The 19579-nt window shown below is 37.8% G+C and overlaps 1 protein-coding gene across 3 annotated transcripts in view; it reads left to right on the top strand.

The window, feature by feature from the left end:
- The window catches only part of UTRN (utrophin), a 339386-nt gene that overhangs the window by 245534 nt on the left and 74273 nt on the right, over nucleotides 1-19579 (top strand). For all 3 annotated transcript variants that reach the window (XM_074144306.1, XM_074144303.1, XM_074144304.1), the window contains 3 exons: nucleotides 4435-4564; nucleotides 16254-16522; nucleotides 18859-19005. In XM_074144306.1, the coding sequence (XP_074000407.1) occupies nucleotides 4435-4564; nucleotides 16254-16522; nucleotides 18859-19005 (546 nt within the window). The remainder of the gene's footprint in view (nucleotides 1-4434; nucleotides 4565-16253; nucleotides 16523-18858; nucleotides 19006-19579) is intronic.

The following is a 19579-nucleotide window of genomic DNA, read 5'->3' as shown; positions in this document are numbered from 1 at the left end:
AATCAACAGGGCATAATTTTGGAAGCCCACTTACTATGCTCAAAAAATAATTTTAAGATGCAATTGAAGGAAATAGGTGCTTACAGGATACACTGAACAGTGTGAAAATTCATGAATAGCAAAAGTTTTTCTAGCTTTCTAATTTTTCAAGAGTGGAAAAGGCTTTGGCTACAAAGCATTCCCAACAGAAATTTTGGAAGGCCTTGGTTTAGGCAAGTTTCTTGTCTATAAATTCAGGCAGTAAGTTAAAAAATGTTAGCTTGTAAGAAGAGTTAGTTTTTATATTAGAAATCAAGCATCTCTAATGAAGAGAGGGCAAATGGGTTAGATTATAACAGAATAAATAACATAATTTTCAAAGATATAATGGGAAAAACATATGTTTCTCAGTTACTGAAAGAGGAACAAATCAAAATAGAGAGTCAGTCAGGTAGTTTAACACTCCTTTTTCCCCTTCCCTGAGAGAAGGATTGTGTTAGTGCGACCCTGAGTTACTCTGCCATAGGCAACTAACTTGAAAGGTGTCCCTTGTACCTGTCAAATGAATGCTGCAATGCTGTTCGTAGTTGTTGCTGTGTCTGATGCTGGGTAAAACATTTCAACAGCGTAGTTTTGTAAGTCTCTGTCCATCTACCAGTAGAAGAATTCCTCCAGGTTGCAAAGAAGGATTTTTTTTAAATTATTCTTGGCTACTATTATTTAAGGTCAGCTCTGAAAGCTGTTTATGTTGACACTGCATCAGCGCACCAGATTTTAGGTTTCCACGGTTCTTTTCTCTTCTTCTATAAGAAGCAAGAATGTCTAAAATTAGTGTTGGTTTTACCAAGGATCTTTAAAAATCCACATCCTTGTTTATGTAAGAAATAAGAATGAATTTGCAAATGCAATAAAGCGGTTGGAAGCATGGATGTGGGACTTGGTAATCTGTCACTCGTCAGATTACTAAGGGAAGTGAAGCTTCCAGTTTAGACCATCAACTAAAATATACAGTAATGGTACAATTTTGAATTGTAGTATGAAATATGGTGGTATGAATTACTGCCGCAGTTGCGTAGAGCTCCTTTTTGTATGACCAATATAGCTGTAAAATATCATTGTACTTTTATAAAGGAGCATCACGTGGGGAAAAAAAAATAATTAGCTGTCTGTGTGCTCAGCATCTGCATTTTCATTTTGCCTTCACATCTGCAGGCCCACAGGACTGCTTGCATCCATGTGTTTACCTTATAAATGGACAGTTTCAGTGACAAGTTTTGAGATGCTTCCCTTAAGTCTTTTGTCATACCTCCACTTATTATTTATTTAATCTACACCAAAAATGTAGTATTAATTTTCTCCTGATTTTCTTCCTGAAAAGTATAACTAGCTACAGGGAAAGAATTCTCCCTCTACAAAACCTGTGCTATGCTCAAAGCTGTACAAATGCTTTAACTATTTTAGTCCTTAATGACAAACAAGGGGGAATAAAGTGACACAGTAATATACTTCTCTGCTGAAAGAGGTGCATCCGTTCTGAGTAGCCATTGGGGAGGTATCTTTTGCAAAACTGAATAAAACATGATTGCACTTCTTATTATATAAAAATCTTTAATACAATAATCAACTTCAGTATTGCAGCTTTTATGTGCCTTGCTGGACTTTTTATGATTTGCTTTTACTCTGTAGTGTTCTTGTAGGTGTGATTTTTTTTCCAATGAAATCTTTCTTCGGTTCACTCAAGACAGATGATATTTGAGCTTGAGATTAGATTTATACATGAGTTTCTTTTTTGTTCTGTTGCAGAGAGGTTTGCCTGGAAGCAAAAGAGGATATTATTGATATATTTGGTTATTCTTGCATCATGTGCTCTCATTGCTGTCCTTGTTTACTGGCAGAAAGAGAGAGACAGGGAGATATAACAAGTATTGCTAAGAAATAAGGAATAAAGTTATGCAAGTCTGAGTGGCTGTTCCAAAAATTACTTTTGTGTCTGTGGCATAAGAAAAAAAATGTATAATCCATAATGTAAGACATCTGTGGTGTGCTGAAGATAGTCTTCTTTACTACTAAGTTAATTCAATATTATTATTTCATTTGCAAAGTTTCCTTCATGAAAAAAATATTTATTTGTCAAGATATATTAATAAGGAATACTGTGGATGACTTAGAGTTGATGGGCCAAAGTCTTAAAATCTTTGTGTTGTCAACCTCAATTTGAACAGCTTCAGTGGCAGGGGTGCTGGAGGGGGACAGAGAATTAAATCCAAAGTCTCTTAGGTCAGACTTGATTGAAGTTTTATTGAGGGTGATCAGGAGAAATTGATGAACACAATATGTGAAGGTAAACAGGAGAGACACAGCAAGAGAGATCCATCTTTAGATTATTTCTAACTGCTGAAATTTATTGATAGGCTCGAAATCTATCATAGCCTCCTTTTGCTTGCATGCTTTGAAAATATCTGGGAAAATGCATGGATGAAAAAAAAGGGTTATTCTAGAAAGATTTCCCACTTCACACTGAAGTATTCACCTGACAAAAATCTTTGAAATTAAGTTAAGATTGTATTTTAATGATGCATCAACACAAGCTCTACTAACCAAAAGCTTTTAAAAAGGGTAAGTTTTAAACCTTAATTACACAGTAGTGATAATGGCTTCCTGTCTTCCTTCTTTTCTGAAGCAAATTCCTGCATATAGAATGTTTTCATGATTTGTAAAATATGGATGATTTGAAGAGTCTTATTCTAATGTGTGTTATGTGAAATTAAAATATTGACACATACTGTGCTGCTTTGAAGGGATTGTTCAGGAATATTGCTTTTACAATACTTCAGTTTCTGTAAAAAAAAAAAATTTTTTTTACAAAGTAGGGTTTTTAAATGACAATTTTTGTTTCTTATTAAACATAGTGTATACTGAATCCTACAGAGAATAGGGCTTGTTCTTATTGTTATTATTGCTATACAAAAGCATGTAGAGATAACACTGTTCTGAAGAGTTTTTTGTATAAAGACAATAGTTAATGGTTACTGAAGATAGGCCCGTATAATGCAAGTTCCTAAGTGTAATGGAGGTTACACATTTTCAGTGATTAGTTTTTGTTGGGTTTTGTTTTGCTTTGTTTTTTGTTTTTGGTTTTGGTTTTTTTTTATTTATTGGGTTTGTGGTTTTTTGTAAATTTAATTTGGAGCAGAAAAATAGAGTGAGAAGGAATTGAAGGATTTGGGAAGATAAGGAGAATAAAGGAATAAAGTTGGAGAGAAGAGGGGAAAATAACATCTTGCTTTCTGCTAAGCTAAAATGAAGAGGAAGCCTTTTTTTCATTTTTGTGGCATCAAGAGACTTACTGAGGAGAAGGATAAGGTAGCATTTGTGAGACTTTCATGGTAACTGTTTTTCAGAGTTTTCTGTAGTGGAAAGCACTCATTTTATTATGTAATGTGAACACTGACGAACTGCTGCTCTTGAGCTGGAATGGGGCCTGAACAGATTGTGTCAGCAAAATGAGCCTTGATTTTGTAATTAGAGCTAAAAAATATACTGGAGAAATTAAGTATAGCATTTTAATAATGTTTTAAGTATCTTCTTTTGTGTTTCTACTGGTAGAAAGACAAATAAAACATGCAAAGCAGTTTCCTGCTAGGTGGGATGGGTTTATACTTAAAAAATTGAATGGCAGAAAACGTGTGTAAGAAACATTACAGCTGACTACTTCTTTTTTAAAAAAAAGAAGTAGTTATAAAATATCCTGAAATTCATTTCAACTAGCATGAAAACATCTTAAAGAAATTTTTATTTTTTTTTTCTGTATATAAGGCTCAATTGTTTCTGCATAATAAGGCTCACAATATTTTTGGCTAATTTGAAGGATGTTTTTTCAGAATGTATTCTCATCATAAAAGTTCTGGTTACGTATCTTCTAAGTTTTAAAAATACCAATAGATAGACATAAATAAAAGGTATCATTATCTAAGGAATGTGAAGTACTTTTGCATTTCTTTTTAGCAGTTGTGAAATTATCTTCTCAAGTTTCAGTAGATGCAATTTTCTGTTATTCCAGCAACCAAAAAGAAAAAATAGTCTGTTATAGCAATCTACTGTATATTAGCAAACCTGTTAATAGCAATAAATCCCTACTCTTTTTTTTTTTTTGAAAGTCAAATGTCATAGTTTCAGGGTCCGTTGGGTGAGCGTTATTAAAACCTACCGCCATCATCTTTCTTGTGTTCAATTCTTCAAATAATTCTGTAAAAATTACCCTTATAGCCTCCATTAATTTCTCACCGTTTCTGTTTTGTAAAATTTACATTTTATCTTGCATTCTGAATGACATGTTGGCTATTACTCAGTCGCTAGACAGGTCTGGTCAGAGAGGTGAAAACAGAAGAAATGGTGTAGAATCTGTTGTTCACAAGATCAAGTTACAAATGGGATTCTTCTTTCCCTTCCCAAAAGGCACTGAGGCGTGAACTGAAGGATAAAGAGCAAACCATTCTCAATGCTGTGGACCAGGCACGAGTTTTCCTTGCTGACCAACCAATTGAGGGGCCTGAGGAACCAAGGAGGAGCTTGCATTCGAAAACAGGTCAGAAAATACTCTCTTCCGGGAATGGTTAAAAGGAAATAAAAAGAACTTACATTTCTCTAGTACATATTTTATATTGCAATTACTTGGTTAGACTTCAGAATTTTCCGAATCACATCCTGATTGCTTTCTTTTCAATGATTTAGCCTCAAAGTATTACCACTCTGCTTTGTGTAAGTACTTACGTTTTCATGGAAGTAGAAAAATCTCTATTTTCTTCTTCAATTTTTGATTGAAAACACTAAGTCATCAGTTCTGATCTTTTTTCTTAACACAGTAACATATGCACATTAAATATAGTCAGAATAGTATTTAAAGGTTACACATTTAAATATATATATGTTTTACTCCACAAGTAGAAATAAATGTATTCAGTGGTGTATCTCATTAGAAGTCAAAGCTTTAGGAAGGCAGTCATTACAGGATCTTAAAGATTTGAATGTTTGATGAACTACGGAATAAACCACAGCTATCCTAGAAATGATATTTGCATAGTATTTGTTGAGATATTTGTCTATATCAGAGACCAACAAGAAGCTAATAAATTTTTTCCACCCCACTCCCCATAACTGCAAAATAGAAAAATATACCAAATATCTGTTTAATTAGGTCCTAGAATTATGTTTCTGATATATGCTACAACATTATTTTTAAAGTTAGAAACAACTAATCTTTCCCGCATCCATAGTTGATGTTATTTCCGTGCAAATTTTTATGTGGTTTCCTATTCCCTAATTCAGCTTTGTGATAAAGTTTGAATAGCTGGTGATTAAAGCCAATGAACCGTTTTTCCCTGTGATTAGTTCTGGTACCTCAGATGCTGTAATGTATCTTACTGCTTCCTTTTTGAACTCTTGGCTCCTGAAAACATTCTGTTTGTCTTTACCCTCAAACTTATTTGATATATTGCACGTCTAGTGTTTCAGTTGGTCCAAATCACAAGGAAGCTTACAGTTGAAAAATAAGAAAAGCTTGCTTTATGTTTGCTCGTTCTTTCACAAAAAAGTTTGAAGTCACAGAGTCTCCTCTGTAAAGCCATAGAACCACCCAGCACAAACGATGCCAATGCATAAACTGTTACCAGTGTAGAATGTTCATTTTCTAGCAGAGGTTGATACCAATAATCTAGTGTTGACTGAAAGTGCAAGAGCAAACTTCAGATGGTGAGCCACATCATAAATTCTTTTTATGCATTCTATTATTATTATTAATAATAATAATAATTACATTGTGCTACACAGATGGCAGTGATAACAGAATAGCAGGGGATTTGATGACCATGCTAAACTGCATAACAATAATGTCCAGGCAGATGGTCTGCAAGTGATGTATGAGTGTCTCTTGTCTAGTCATCATATTTGAAAATCGATCAAATATACTCAGACTGGGAAGCTTCAAAGATGTTCATTGAACTTACTTTCCTCTAAGTAATTCCATAGACTTTATTTTTTTGAGTACGTGGTGGGTTAGTCTTGGCTACCAGCAAGACTCCCACCCATCTTCTCACTCACTTCCTCCACCTCAATGGGATGGACGAAGAAGATAGGAAGAACAGGAGTGAGAAAGCTCAAGGGTCAAGATGGAGACAGATGCAAATCCCTTACAAACTACTGTTACAGGCCAAACAGATTTATCTTGGGGAAAATAAACTATTTATTTTCATTTAAAATAAATACTTAATTACTGATTCAGTAGTGGGGAACAAAAAGACAAACAATAAAACCACAGCTTTCCTCTCCTTTTTCTCAGACTCGACTTCTTCCTTCCTGTCTTCTTCCTCCCTTGTTATGACTTGTTAGGTCACGCCCAGGCTCTTCAGCAGGTTAATGAGTTGTGTGATACAGTGGGAGATGGTGGGTCCATGGTCAGCTTAGCAGTTTCTCTCTGCTGCCCATTTCTTCTCACATCTTTCCTCTGCTCCAGTGCTGGGATCTCCATGGGGAATATCTGCCCTTCCATGGAGCTCCTCTTCCTCCCCTGACCTTGGTGTTCCCTATGCTGTTTCCCTCTATCTCTCTCTGATATTTTCTGCTGTTTCTTAAATACAGTTTTCCTGAGGTGCCACTACTGTGGCTGAGAGCCTCAGCTGTGGCCTGTGGTGGGTCTCCTGGTGCTGGCTGTCCCCTGCATGGGGCAGTCCTGGCCTCTCCTCACAGAGACCCCTGTGCAGCCCCCACTGCTAGCAGTGGGCACCTGCACCCCGCACAGAGCAGTTACGCTTTCTGTAGATTAATAGACTTTCAGGCCAAAAGGCATCTTTGAATCATCTGCTCTGATCTCTTATATATCATAAACCGTTAAATTTCACCCAGGACTGAGTCTAGTAAATTTTTTCTGACAAGTAATGCCATCGATCTCCAGAAAGCTGCGTCTCTGGATTTGAAGACATCCAGACACATACATTTTTTTCTTCTGATTAACCATTTTTAGTAAAGGCTGTGGGTGTGGGCTTTTAAAATGTTTTTTTATTTTCTGTCAGCTTCTTGATCACTGGTATTCTCTGCAGTAGATTGTTTACTCGTTAAATTCAGTGAAGTACACTTTATGTTGTTAAAGGGGAAGGATTTGAACATGTTTTTGGCTGCTTCTGTAATACAAATAGCAAAAACTCTTTTTTTTTTTTAAATCAAAATCACATTGATCGGAAAAACACTTTTTCTTGAGGTTAGTTCTTACCTTGTGTAATGGCAGTGGTGTTTAGTGGGCAGGGTTAGCTAACCTGAAGAGGAAAAAGGTTGTAAAATCACTTTCTATTTTCCTAAACCTCTCCTTCTCCACCTTTCCATCCACTTCTTTTTTTTCTTTCCCCCTCCCCTCCTAGATCTTTTCATGCCAGGGGAGGGCATTGTTGCAAGGATGAGGAATGAGAAAGATTTAGGAGAAAACTGATAAGAATCCATTTTAAACTTGACCAAATGAGACTGATTATAAGGACCTGTGCATATAGAGATTCATTGTTCCATTCAAAGAGAAAATTTGTTATAGGATTCCTTATGATAACTCGTTATTGTCTATAATGTTGTTGTTAATTTCAATTATATCACAAGAATGTAAAATCAGGTTATGAACAAGCCTTGGTTTCTTCTTTCCTAGAAGATGTTGGCCTTATGCTTCCTGTCTTGGCCTTCTACTGCACAATATAGTAGCAGGCACATTCAAACATAGTTCTTCAGCTTCCAGGAAACTTCCTTCTAAGTTAATTTTATCTCCCATCTGTCTTGTCTTCTGATTTTGTTTTGCCATGTTTCCATGGGGAGGCCCCCATCACAAAAAAACAAGCTTCACATTCTTCTTGCCTTTGAGCTGCTTCAGCATCTGAGTGGAGCTGATTGATAAACCAGCAGGCCAGCTGCCGAGTTCTATAGATGAACAGGATAAGGAAATTGGAAATGCTCACATTTTTGGCTTTGTTGTCACTTGTCCATGGTATAGGCGAAAACTTACATCTAAAAATGTTAATTATAATTCTCTACGGAATAGTTACAGTTGGCTTCTTAAATCCCTGTACTGTTAGTGAGATTACCTACAGGCCATGGGAAGCGCAAAGGAAAGCAGAAATAATATTTCCTGTCCCCAGAGTTATATGAACTAATGATAGCGCTTTGCTGAAATTCTGTCCTTAAAATTCCACTGTTGCAGTGAGGGAGTGGAGATAATTTTCTTAGAAGATAACATAAACTAACACCCTACAGATTACCACAGGCCACTACACTGATTCTCACCGCAATAGTGAATGTTTCCAGGAGTCTGCAGTATTATCAAAGTACTTCAGTAGCTTCTAGTTTTCTTACAGCAATCCGATTGCTGTTTCTTCATAATCCGATTGTAAGAGGAGACTGAGGGGAGACCTTATTGTTCTGTACAAGTACCTGAAAGGAGGCTGTAGAGAGACGGGGGTCGGTCTCTTCTCCCAAGTCACAGATGATAGGACAAGGGGTAATGGCTTCAAGTTGCGCCAGGGGAAGTTCAGGTTGGATATTAGGAAACATTTCTTTACTGAAAGGGTTATCAGGCATTGGAATGGGCTGCCCAGGGAGGTGGTGGAGTCACCATCCCTGGAGGTATTTAAGAAACGTGTAGACATGGTTCTTCAGGGCATGCTCTAGTGTCCAAGATTACTGGTTTGTGGTGGGGTGCAGTGTGGGTGGGTGATGGTTTTTGGTTTGGTTGTTGTTGTTGTGTGTTCAGGTGGTGGGTGGTGGTTTTGTTTGTGGTGTGTTTGTGGTTTTTTTTTTGTTTGTTTTGTTTTTTTTTTTTACTGTTGGTTGGACTCGATTATCTCTGAGGTCCCTTCCAACCACTATGATTCTGATTCTGATTCCTAGCTTTGAAAGCTGTTACTTGGTAGCAAAGCCAGTTGTGATAAACACATCATTTAAAATTAAGTATTTACCATCTGTTATCTCCTCTTAATTGAAAGTGTAGAAAACCCCATAAATCACATCTGTGTTATAAGAGGAATATATTAATCGATATCAGTGAATTACATGCATATACTTCATTTAAACTTGTAGACGCACAACATGCTCAGCTGTTTCAGACATAAATAAAACTCAAGCTTCTTTGCTTCATGCCACTGAACACATGCAGATAAGTTCTTTGCCATAATTTTTCCTCTTAGCAAGGAAGATCTCACTGGAAATAGGCAATTTACTTTTTTCTGATGTATATAGCAGGCAGCATTTCTGTTCCCAACTTATGCCTGTCCACCAGATATCACACACCACTGGAATAGGTTTTTGTTCTCTGCTATGCAGCTGGGCTGAGCATGAAGCCTTGAGTGTGAAAATTAGGAGTGCTTTGGAGACTGAAGAGAGTATGGCCCACTGGAGGTCAGCAGAATCATGCCCAGAAACTATTTACACTATTTTGACCATTTCTGCCTCTGTTTTAGTTGGAGCTCATTCACTTGTGACTTTTGAGAGTTTCTTCATAAGACTAGAGAAATGTGCAGTTACCCATGAGAGAATCTCGAACTAAGTATTTCTCTCCTTTCTGAACAGATCTCTTAGTCACCCTCTAAGTTTGGTCAACCTGGGTAGAACCTTGAATTTCTTCGTGTAGAGTCTATGTGGTTGCCTGCTTGGAGTCATATTAGTAAAGTTCAAGGAAATTGTTTCTGTTTGCTCGGCGTTGTGGAGTGCAGACTTGAGACGTTTTAAGCCTGAAATTTTACCAGCTGAGTATTGGAAACAGGCTGACCTGAGGCCATAGTGGTTAATTTTGTTATTGTTTTTTTCTAATCATGAGGACCTCAGGACATAAGCAGAGTTATATTCGTTCTTTACCTATATGCTATGTTATGGCCTGGTTTTAGCTGAAACACAGGATGCTTCCCAGGTGGAAGCCATGTTCTTAAAGTTTAACTTTCTTTAAAGACTCCAGAAACCAGTAAAGCTTTGTCTGCAAGAGAATTCTCAGTTACACTACTAACAACATGGATGACTGATGGATGCCAAAGGTAAGGACCTTGTCTGAAAGAAAATTCCTTTCTTACACTCTAGAGCAAACATAGCTCAAAGACATTGTAAATGAGCCTCAAGAAAGTAGATTGGAAATTGCAGGATATTGAACAAGAAGTGTATAGAGGAGAAAACAGGCTGCGGAAACTTGCTTAGAAGGTTCAAAAAGTTCAGAACATGGATGTTTTAAAGTTGTTGTTATAGGACGCTATCAAGTCAGGGAGCCCTCTCTTTTTTGCTGCCTGACTTGTCTGTATTTTATATCTTCGTATTGTTTTGGAATAAAATAGATGCCTTTGTTTTGTTTTGAAATGCTGTTAGGGGATGTATATCTGTCTCTTGCAGCCTTGCTGAAGAGCTACCTGCCATATGTGCTATGCCAGAAAAAAAATAATCCTTATTGATCTTGGAAGAAATAAAAGGCCTGTTACAATCTGCAGTTGAAGTGCTTTGGAAAGAAAAATAAGATTAATTCCTTGCTTACCTGGAGTAACTGGGATACAGTTGTGAAAGCCTTCTCTCCATTAGTACTCTCTTCAACAGGAATTGAAGACATAGTAGCTTAGTGATGCTATAACTGTACTGTTATTTTTGGATTTTTCTGGGTTTGTGGCAGGAGCAGACTAAAAATGAATTCATATGTGATTTATGTTCCTGGAGCAACACAAACTTTGGACTTTCACTGTGCAAAACTATTGTGAACTTGCTTTGTATCACACCATTTATTACAAAATGGTGCCTTGTTTTTAGTGAAAAGTATCATATGTCTTTTGATTATGTTGACAAATTACACTAGTTATGCTGGATAAATACATGGTTCTCGGGATTGTTGTAATCTTCTTTAGTTTTCTGGAGACAGATACTACGGGACGACTTAATTACCTCTTTTAACTAGAAGCTATTTTCTCTGTTTCGTCCTTCTGTGTCTTTTGCACCAGCGCCCACTGGGAAATATCAACAACCATTATTAGAAGATATGTATATTTGTTAACATTGTTCTCATTTGTCTTTATCTGGAGGCTGTACTTGGGGCCCTTTCCAGAAGTGTTCCTCACACATGAGGTTAACGGCTTTCATTTTCTCTGCTTTCGCAAATCTGTCTTTTGCAGACCAAAGGCAATTTGTCTTTTATCCTGCAGAGACTTTCCTCATTCACTCCTTATTTAATTATATTCCTTTCGTTTGAAGAACTTTCAGTTTTGGTAGAAGAAAACCTAAATGGGCTAAGATGAAAATGACTCTGCTTTTCTTTAACTACATACGCAATAGATATCTGAGTAGGAGAAAAAGGTGACATACTGGGTTATGCTTGCATGATTGGATGCTTGGAGTCTGACTAATTGCTATGTTTCCACATTAACCAGTTGCTGCTTATTCTTTAAACTTCCTATTCCCATCCCATCAGAACTAAGTTTTCTGTCAAGATTGTTAGAAACCCAGAAAATGCTTTTGCTGGAGTGATGCTAAAGGCTTCATCATGCAACGATAGCACTGCTCTTGGTTCTTCTGCTTAGGAGTTTGACAATGTGCCATTGTGTCTGTTCAAGTGCTCTGAAAGTGTTCATAATGATTACAACACTGTGTCACCCATTGGTTTTTTGCTGCAACGATTGATTGAACCAAGAAAGATACAACATTTGACATAATGGGAGAGGGAAGGGCATGAAGTCAGCTCCAGTTCTAGCATATTTTATTAAGAATATAGCAAAAGCAATAGGAATTTAATGTAATTGCGGCAAGATGGAAAGAGATCGCTAGTTCAAATCCATATAATGAGGATCAAGCAAAATTGCTTAGAATCAAAACTGCTAGAGCTAGGAATAGTTTAAGAGACCTGCAATGAATTCTTAAGCAAGAAGAATTTTCTTCACTGGAAGTTTTCCTAGGTAAGCATTCTCCATATGTGTAAGCACGTAAGGAAGCTATATGCTGTAAAGTTCAGGCTTGAAAGTTTTACTTCCATGGCACTCTGTCTCTGATAGAGACACAGAAAAGCTGTTGGTGCTTTCATTGTTTTCTTTGTGACAAAAATTGCTTAGTAAAATCAATTTTTTTCCACTACAAAAGCAGATTTTTTTTTTCCTGCTCTTTCTGCCTGACTATAAGGTCAGTTAATATCTTTCCTCCCTGGTAAACACATGGTCCAGTGAATATAGGCTTTTCTTACTTTCTGAGCAGCTGCTAAAGTGGAGATAATGCAATAAGTACCATTGAAAAAAAAAAAGCGGTGAGGGGGAGGAAAAACGTTGATCATTCAGGAGACTATATTAACTGGGGACCAAAAAAAGCAACAACCGCTGCTTAGTGTTTTTTCACAACAAAGAGGAAGTCTGTGTGCTGTTGTGTGTAATGACAGACTGGTGAAACAAATTCCAAACTCACAGAAGAAAGTTCTCACTGTTAGGACATTTTTTAATGAGGTTTACAATTCTATGCAATACAACCAATATGTTGGAGAATGTGTTATCTGCGTAAAAAAAAAAAAGGTAATGTCTTGCTCATTAATAAGTTGGGTTTTCATGATGGAAAACATGAAGTTATACAACATGTATTTCTCTTTTAAATGAGTAGATGCTGAATAGTTTTATAGCTCATAAAAACGTGTGTTTTACTTTATTTCCCTAGTAAATGTCTTTTTAGGGCAAGTTTACGAGCATTTCCAAGGCTTTTGTGAAATAAAGCGGTCTTGCAATGAATTAAGATTTTTCAAATAAAATGTATGGCAGGTACCCTTGTACAGTGACACTGATTTGACGAATGGTCTTAAAAGATGTTTCAGTTTTCAGTTCTGTTGGGATACTTGTATCACCCCAGTCAATCTGGACTTTTTTTCCCTCCCAAAATGTGTGACTGGCCTATCAATGAATAAAGCTGCCTTGTTTTAGGTGGCCAAAGTCAGGCTGTTGTTGCCCTCTTCTATTCCCATTTATTGCTACGGCCACTTTTTCCTTATTACTTCTACTGGAGCGAGAAGCACTCATCAAATCTGTTGTGTCAGTACCTTTATGGACAACCAAAAAGTTTTGCAAGATTTTCAGCTCTTACTAAAGCTTTTGGCATGTTCCTTGACAGGTGACTGATCATTTTAAATGACCTGCTAATAATCCAGTTTAGAACTGTTAAACCATTCCAATTTTCTACTCTTTTATGCAGAATTGGCAGGTTTTGGCTCTGATAGCAGATAAATGATAATGCAAGCACATGAAGTTGGATAAAAATGGCAGATTACACCTTTGCATATGTGTAACTTTTACTTAGTTCAGTTTCTGGGTATAATGTCTCCTATATTCACATTTTTAAGATGTCAACAAACTAGGCTTCCTCCACTGTATCAGGAATTTTCTGTCCCCTTTCAATGAAGCTCAGTATTCCCTTTCCTTGTGTAAAGTGTTCCAACTCTAGGTGCTCCCTTAATCCTCATTTAAAGTCCTGCAGCTTTTACTCCTGAGGTGTGGTTATCCTCAACCTATAGTTGTAACGTAGGATGTAATAGGATACCTCAGCCTATGAGTTATCCTTTGATACTGAACTCTGCCTCTAGGTGCAACTTTTCTGCATGCTGCAATTTAGCTTGGCTTCTAGATTGTTCACAGTCCCTCTGTTACTGGACTGTAGTGGATTCTCATTCCTCAATGGGATATGATTATTCTTAATGATAAATAATTCAAAAATTACTTCCAGTAACAACTTCTTTGATATCTTTGCATAAGCAATTTGTAGCTGTTTAAAACAACAGTTTTTATCTGAAAGGGTTTTTTGCTTAGAACTTAAGCTTTATTTCTTTTCCTTTTTCTAAAATCTGTTACAAAGATTGTTGGTTGGGCTCGATCTCAAAGGTCCCTTCCAACCAAGAAGATTCTGTGATTCTGTGAAAGCTTGGGGTAAAGATCATCCCAGAGCAGTGTTGTCCTATGATGTAGTTTATTCTACTGTGAATTGCTGGAATTCCAGAGACAAGGTACAATTTATCACAGCCTATCTTTGGTCTTCGTCTTTATTCTGGTCTGTCAGTATTGCAAATTGCGGGTTACTTCCATGTCTCCGTATCCCAGAGCTACGTACATAATTTATATCCCTTTGCATCTAGTTAAGCATTGCAGGTTTTTGTCACAACTGTTCCTCCCTAAATTCTTCTCAAATACCCACTTGCCAATGTGGTATCCCTAAGCCTGGCTAGCCTCTGCCTTTGCAGGCAGAGTGCAATGAACAGTGCTCTCATGTGTAGCTTTTGACACCCGGCAAGTCACTGAAATGCATTGATAAGCTCAAAATTTTTTTTTCCCTCTCAGCTCCGCTCTTTCTTCAAATGGCTCTCTGATTTTTAAAAGCTTTTCTAATTCTAGCAGTCAAAACATGCTCTGCAACCTACAGCCTAGGTATTTGTCTCCCTTCCTTTTGTAATGTTGGCTCTAGTTGATTGTCCTTACCCCCCATTCTCCTTTGGTTAATGTTGGTGCTACTTTTTTCTCCTACGTAACCACTTCTTAGCAAGTTGCCTTGTGCAGCAAAAAATGAAATGTATTCTAATGATTTATTTTGTATTAATTACTTACAGTGTGCTTTTCTACATTGGGTGCTATGGAACAATAGTTGCATCATCAGAGGCATAGTAAGAGAACTTTTGCAACCGTAACAGTGCATTTACTTTGACATGCATCTAGCCTTTGAAAAGCAAAAAGCTTCTTCCTCCTCCCCCCCGCCTCATTTTTTGTATGTTCCCCTCTTGCTCTCTTCTCCCAAGTTAGCAACTCCAAGCTTAGTCAGTTATAATAATTTTACAGACAGTGTATCACTAAATGGGAGATTGTATGTCTCGTTTGACTTCTGACAAAACTGGTGCTTTCATCTTTGCATGATTGTGTATAATTCATAGACAACACTTGAATTTTAATCACAAAAATACCGTGATAAACCTTTTTCAAGGGTTTCATATAGGAGTGAATAGGAGGCCAGTTGGCTTGTTTTCACTGTATGCCGTGTTTCTCCCCCTTCTTTTGTTCTCTGGTTTCTGCATTATATCGTTTCCTCTGCTTGCTTCTCTGCCTGCAGAAACCACAAGGTTGTTATGTAGAAGGGGAATTTTCTGAGACTGGCTTTGTTTGTTTGTCATTACTGAAGCAAGTCTTCCCTAGTGAAGGAAGCACCCCCACTTTTTTCAGCAACGCCCCTTTGAGCAGTAGACAGCAGGACCTGCTGGGATGTCTTAGGGTTTTCTTTTGAGCCTTCTGACTGTCTGGGTCTTGGTCAGTATCAGATTGAAGACCTGGGAAAGGCAGCATGTTTTCTTACTGATAGACCACCTGACTGGTTTGCAGAAATCATCTGTTGTGGAGAAGAGATAAGCCACCAGCTGACTCAGTTCCTGTTGTCAAAGAGGGCTGAGGTGTATCTATGGTGTGGAGTTCTGGCTGCTGTCTTGCAGATTTACCAGAGATTGGGGATTTAAATATAAGGAATTTACTGAAATAATCTATCATCTCTTGTAACTACGTCCTGATGTTGTGTGTTTTCCCATTTTGGCTTTGCTTATTCAGTGGCAGCTGGTCTTTGCTAACATGAATGGGATTTCCATGGTTGCTGGAATGGGATTTTGACACATAAGGCTGAAATTTGTGAGAAATAACTCACCATAAGCTTGGCTTTTCTTCAGTCAACAGGTTCATTGAACATTTTTAGATTTACAAAACCTATTTGAAACAGCTTTTCAGGAGAAAAGCGGTTGTAGAGCTGCAGAACCACTCACCATGTGGTATTTGGTACACCTTGAGTTTTGCTAGTGAATAGGAAGAGAAAAGACATCCTAGGGGGTAGGATGAAAGGTGGTGGTAAATGATCCAGGAACTAAGCACTGTTCTTGTCCTTTCTGCATGAAATGGTCCCCAGATTCCCTATTGCAGTTTCCAGTAGGGAAGAACGATCTTTGATTTCCTTCCCCTGTGCCCCCAAAAATACCAAATCGGAAGTAAGCTGCCTTTTGCAGATATCATAATACATGGAAGTCAGGAATAAAGCTTCTGATCAGGCTTTATTTTGTCATAAGGAGTGATTAAGGTTTATTTCTCTTATGGCAAGGTGGACTTTCTTCTACCTTGTACCTCCTGAAATAAATTATGAGTTTACTCTGAACTTGCTGACTGTCTTGAGCATGTACCTCAGGAACACTTTCTGTTTCACTAGACATGAATAAGAGAAAAAATAAACGGTGTAACTTTTCTTTCCCTCTGCAGAGTTGACCCCTGAGGAGAAAGCCATGAGGATTGCCAAAGCTATGCGTAAGCAGTCAACAGAGGTGAAAGAGAAATGGGAGAACCTAAATGCCAGTGCCAGTATCTGGCAGAAGCAAGTGGACAAAGCATTAGAAAAACTGAAAGACTTGCAGTGTGCCATGGATGACCTTGATGCTGACTTGAAGGAGGCTGAAAATGTGAGGAACGGCTGGAAACCTGTGGGAGACTTGCTTATCGATTCATTACCAGATCACATTGAGAAAACTACAGTAAGTGTGAAGCTCCTGGAAAATACTTGGCCTGTGTGAAAGCCAGACCCCTCCATTCTTCTACCCCTAATCACGTTAGATACGTATACACTGTATACTTAAATTCTCACGTACAGTTTAAAGTGCTCTTTAAAGACTAGGTCTGAGGTCTAAAAGAAAGTCCAGTGTTGTGCCATGTTCACTGGATTAGCTGTGATTGCATAAGCACATACAGATCTGTACGGAATATAACATTCATTAAACAAAAAAAATTGTATTCTAAGATTTAAATATTTTCCTCCTAGAAATACTGTCTAATCCAGACTTAGGCCATGGCTGTGTTTGGAGCTTTTCCCAGGCACTGGAGTAGGAGTAAGCGGAGTCAGTTATCATCCTAGCAGCTGGCAGTCAACTCTCCTCCTTTTTGAAGTGGCGAGCTGTCAGATCTGTTTGGCCATCATGTATAGCTCCCATGGGCATACCAGTTCCTGCAGCCAGGGTTCCAGGCCACCCATACAGGGCTCAGCACTCCAGAGCATGGCTGCTCATGATCGGTAGTAGTCATCCCCTGCTTAGCTGCATGGTTGGGTAGAGACTCAGTAATGCAGATCTCCCCAAAGAAGGAATACCTTCTGATAACTAACATTGTCTAGGAAAGCTGACTGCAAACAGGGGCAGTGCCTGTATATCAGGGGTTCCAGAAGAACATGTAGGTATGCACATCTAGGTAGAGGAAATTGCTGTTTCAGGCAAATTTAGCGGTTTTCACCAAGCTTCTGTTTCACAAATAAAACTTTTCAGTTTTTAAGCTCAAGAATGAATATGGCAAGACATCAGAGGACCTTGGGGTCATTTACCTGATTAATTCATGTCTTCAGCATGGGACACTGGTGTTAGAAGAATGGTCATGGGTTCCAACCAGTTTTCTGCAAATGCTCTCTCTCTATGCATACATTAACTTGTGGACTCATACGTAATTAACACAGGACTGCATTATTTCATAGAATCATAAAATCATAGAATGGTTCGGGTTGGAAGGGACCTTAAAGACCATGGAGTTCCAACCCCCCTGCCATGGGCAAGGACACCTCCCACTAGACCAAGTTGCTCAAAGCCCCATCCAGCCTGGCCTTGAACACTTCCAGGGATGAGGCAGCCACAACTTCCCTGGGAAACCTGTTCCAGTGCCTATTTCACATGTATCAATGTAAACATCCTCATTCTCCGAATTTTGTTGCTACTTTCAGGTTTAGTGGAACCAAAATCTTTAAAATAAAGGCAGTCAAAACTTATTTATATCCAGACTGCTGTTGATTTGAGAAGAGTAATGTGTCTCCTCCTTCCCCTCTTACATTTTAGTATAGATGCTAAAGCAAGCATGGAGATGCTGATGCTGAACAGCTCTTTGTTCTTGTGTTAAGAAGCAATTTGTCATATCTCAATGGCTTTTTCTGTAAAGAGTAGTAAAGCAGAGTCTTTCAGATTTTCATTGCTGTGGAAAACTGAAACATCTGCTGAAGTAATAGGGGCTGCTGCCTGTCCAGAAGCCAAACGCTTCTTTCTTGCCAGTAGGTGCCTTCTGTTCCTAGGCCTGATGTGAGAGATTTTGAAGGGAGGGAAAATAATTGCATTGTCCGAAGAAAATCTTTTTTCCAGTTGTTTTTGGCTTGTTTCATGATGTTTAATCAAGCCGTTTATAGGGTTGAACAATTACCTGCTCTCAGCAAGAAAGACATTTGATGCATCTTTTCAACTGTAACTAAAACTTGCATCAATTTTGTCTTAATACTGTATTTAGTTCCATTTGATTCAATAAACCTTTTTCTTCTTTTTAATCATTGTAATAGTTCTACTCTACAGTTCTAATCAAGTAAAACATTGGACTCCTGTTCCTTAGAAGATATATTCCTTCATGCTTTGCTAATTCAATAATAGTTTTTAAATTGAATTTTTGTCAGCTGCTTAATACTGGAAAACTGTAGTTACTGGACACATTTTTTTCTTAAGAGCACTTGACAGGCTATATATTGCTAAAGTTCCTGATTAGAGCATTGCATATTTCTTTTTGGAAAGAAAATCTCTAAAAACACTGAAAAACTGATTTAAATTATTTTAGGGGTGCAATTTGGCTATGGGTATTTGGGTAAATTTCATATTGTTTTTCTCTAAAGATGGATATGAAGGAGTTAATAAGAATATTGAAGTGAGTGAACTTTCTTTGCTGGAGAACTCAGAGTTGCGTACAGTTGTTTTGGATAACCTGCCACACTGGGCAAATCAGCACCATCTTGAGTTTAGTGGTTTTTGTGCTGCTCAGATGTCCGATAAGCATAAATGCATGCTTCTTACTCTTACAGGCTTTTAGAGAAGAAATTGCTCCCATCAACTTGAAAGTTAAAACAGTGAATGATTTGTCCAGTCAACTGTCTCCACTTGACCTTTATCCATCGTTAAAGATGTCTCGTCAACTGGATGATCTCAATATGCGGTGGAAACTCTTACAGGTATTCTTCTGAATGTGTACAGCAGATGGTGGGGGGAGGAATGTTTCTCACTCTCTTCTGTTCTCTTAAAAGATGCATTATTACAATTTGTTTATTATTTCTATCTTTGAGGTGTTACTTTAGTGGTACCGAAGGGAGCTGTCTTTCCTTCTGTGGCTTGACCAAAAGCTTTTCCTTTCAAGCTGTCTCAGCGGTTTAACTCACTTCAGTTTACTCAGGAGACTGCATTAATCTCTGGAGACTGGGAACTATTGCTGCATGCTTTTTTGTGTGCCTTAAAGTATTTTTACTGCATAAATCATTATTACTGAAAACTGGTGTACATACTTCTGTTGTGTTTCCAGCTCCTGTGAAACCTTTTTTATTTTGGGTTTGAACGTTCAGATTCTGCAGGGAATTTCACTTAAGGTGACTTAAGTATTAGTAGACCTATAACAAGATGTAAGTGATAGCACATTTAACATTATACAACAGAAGAGGGTATGCTGCGAGAGAGATTCATATTGCTTAGTTATGATTATTGTACTTAAATGGTCTGAGAAAGGTAAATCAGTGGGCCTGATTACAGTTCACA

Source organism: Numenius arquata, chromosome 2 (assembly GCF_964106895.1).
Source record: "Numenius arquata chromosome 2, bNumArq3.hap1.1, whole genome shotgun sequence".
Lineage (NCBI taxonomy): Eukaryota > Metazoa > Chordata > Aves > Charadriiformes > Scolopacidae > Numenius > Numenius arquata.
The sequence above is the reverse complement of the archived record's forward strand: the minus strand, read 5'-3'. Positions and strand labels throughout refer to the sequence as shown.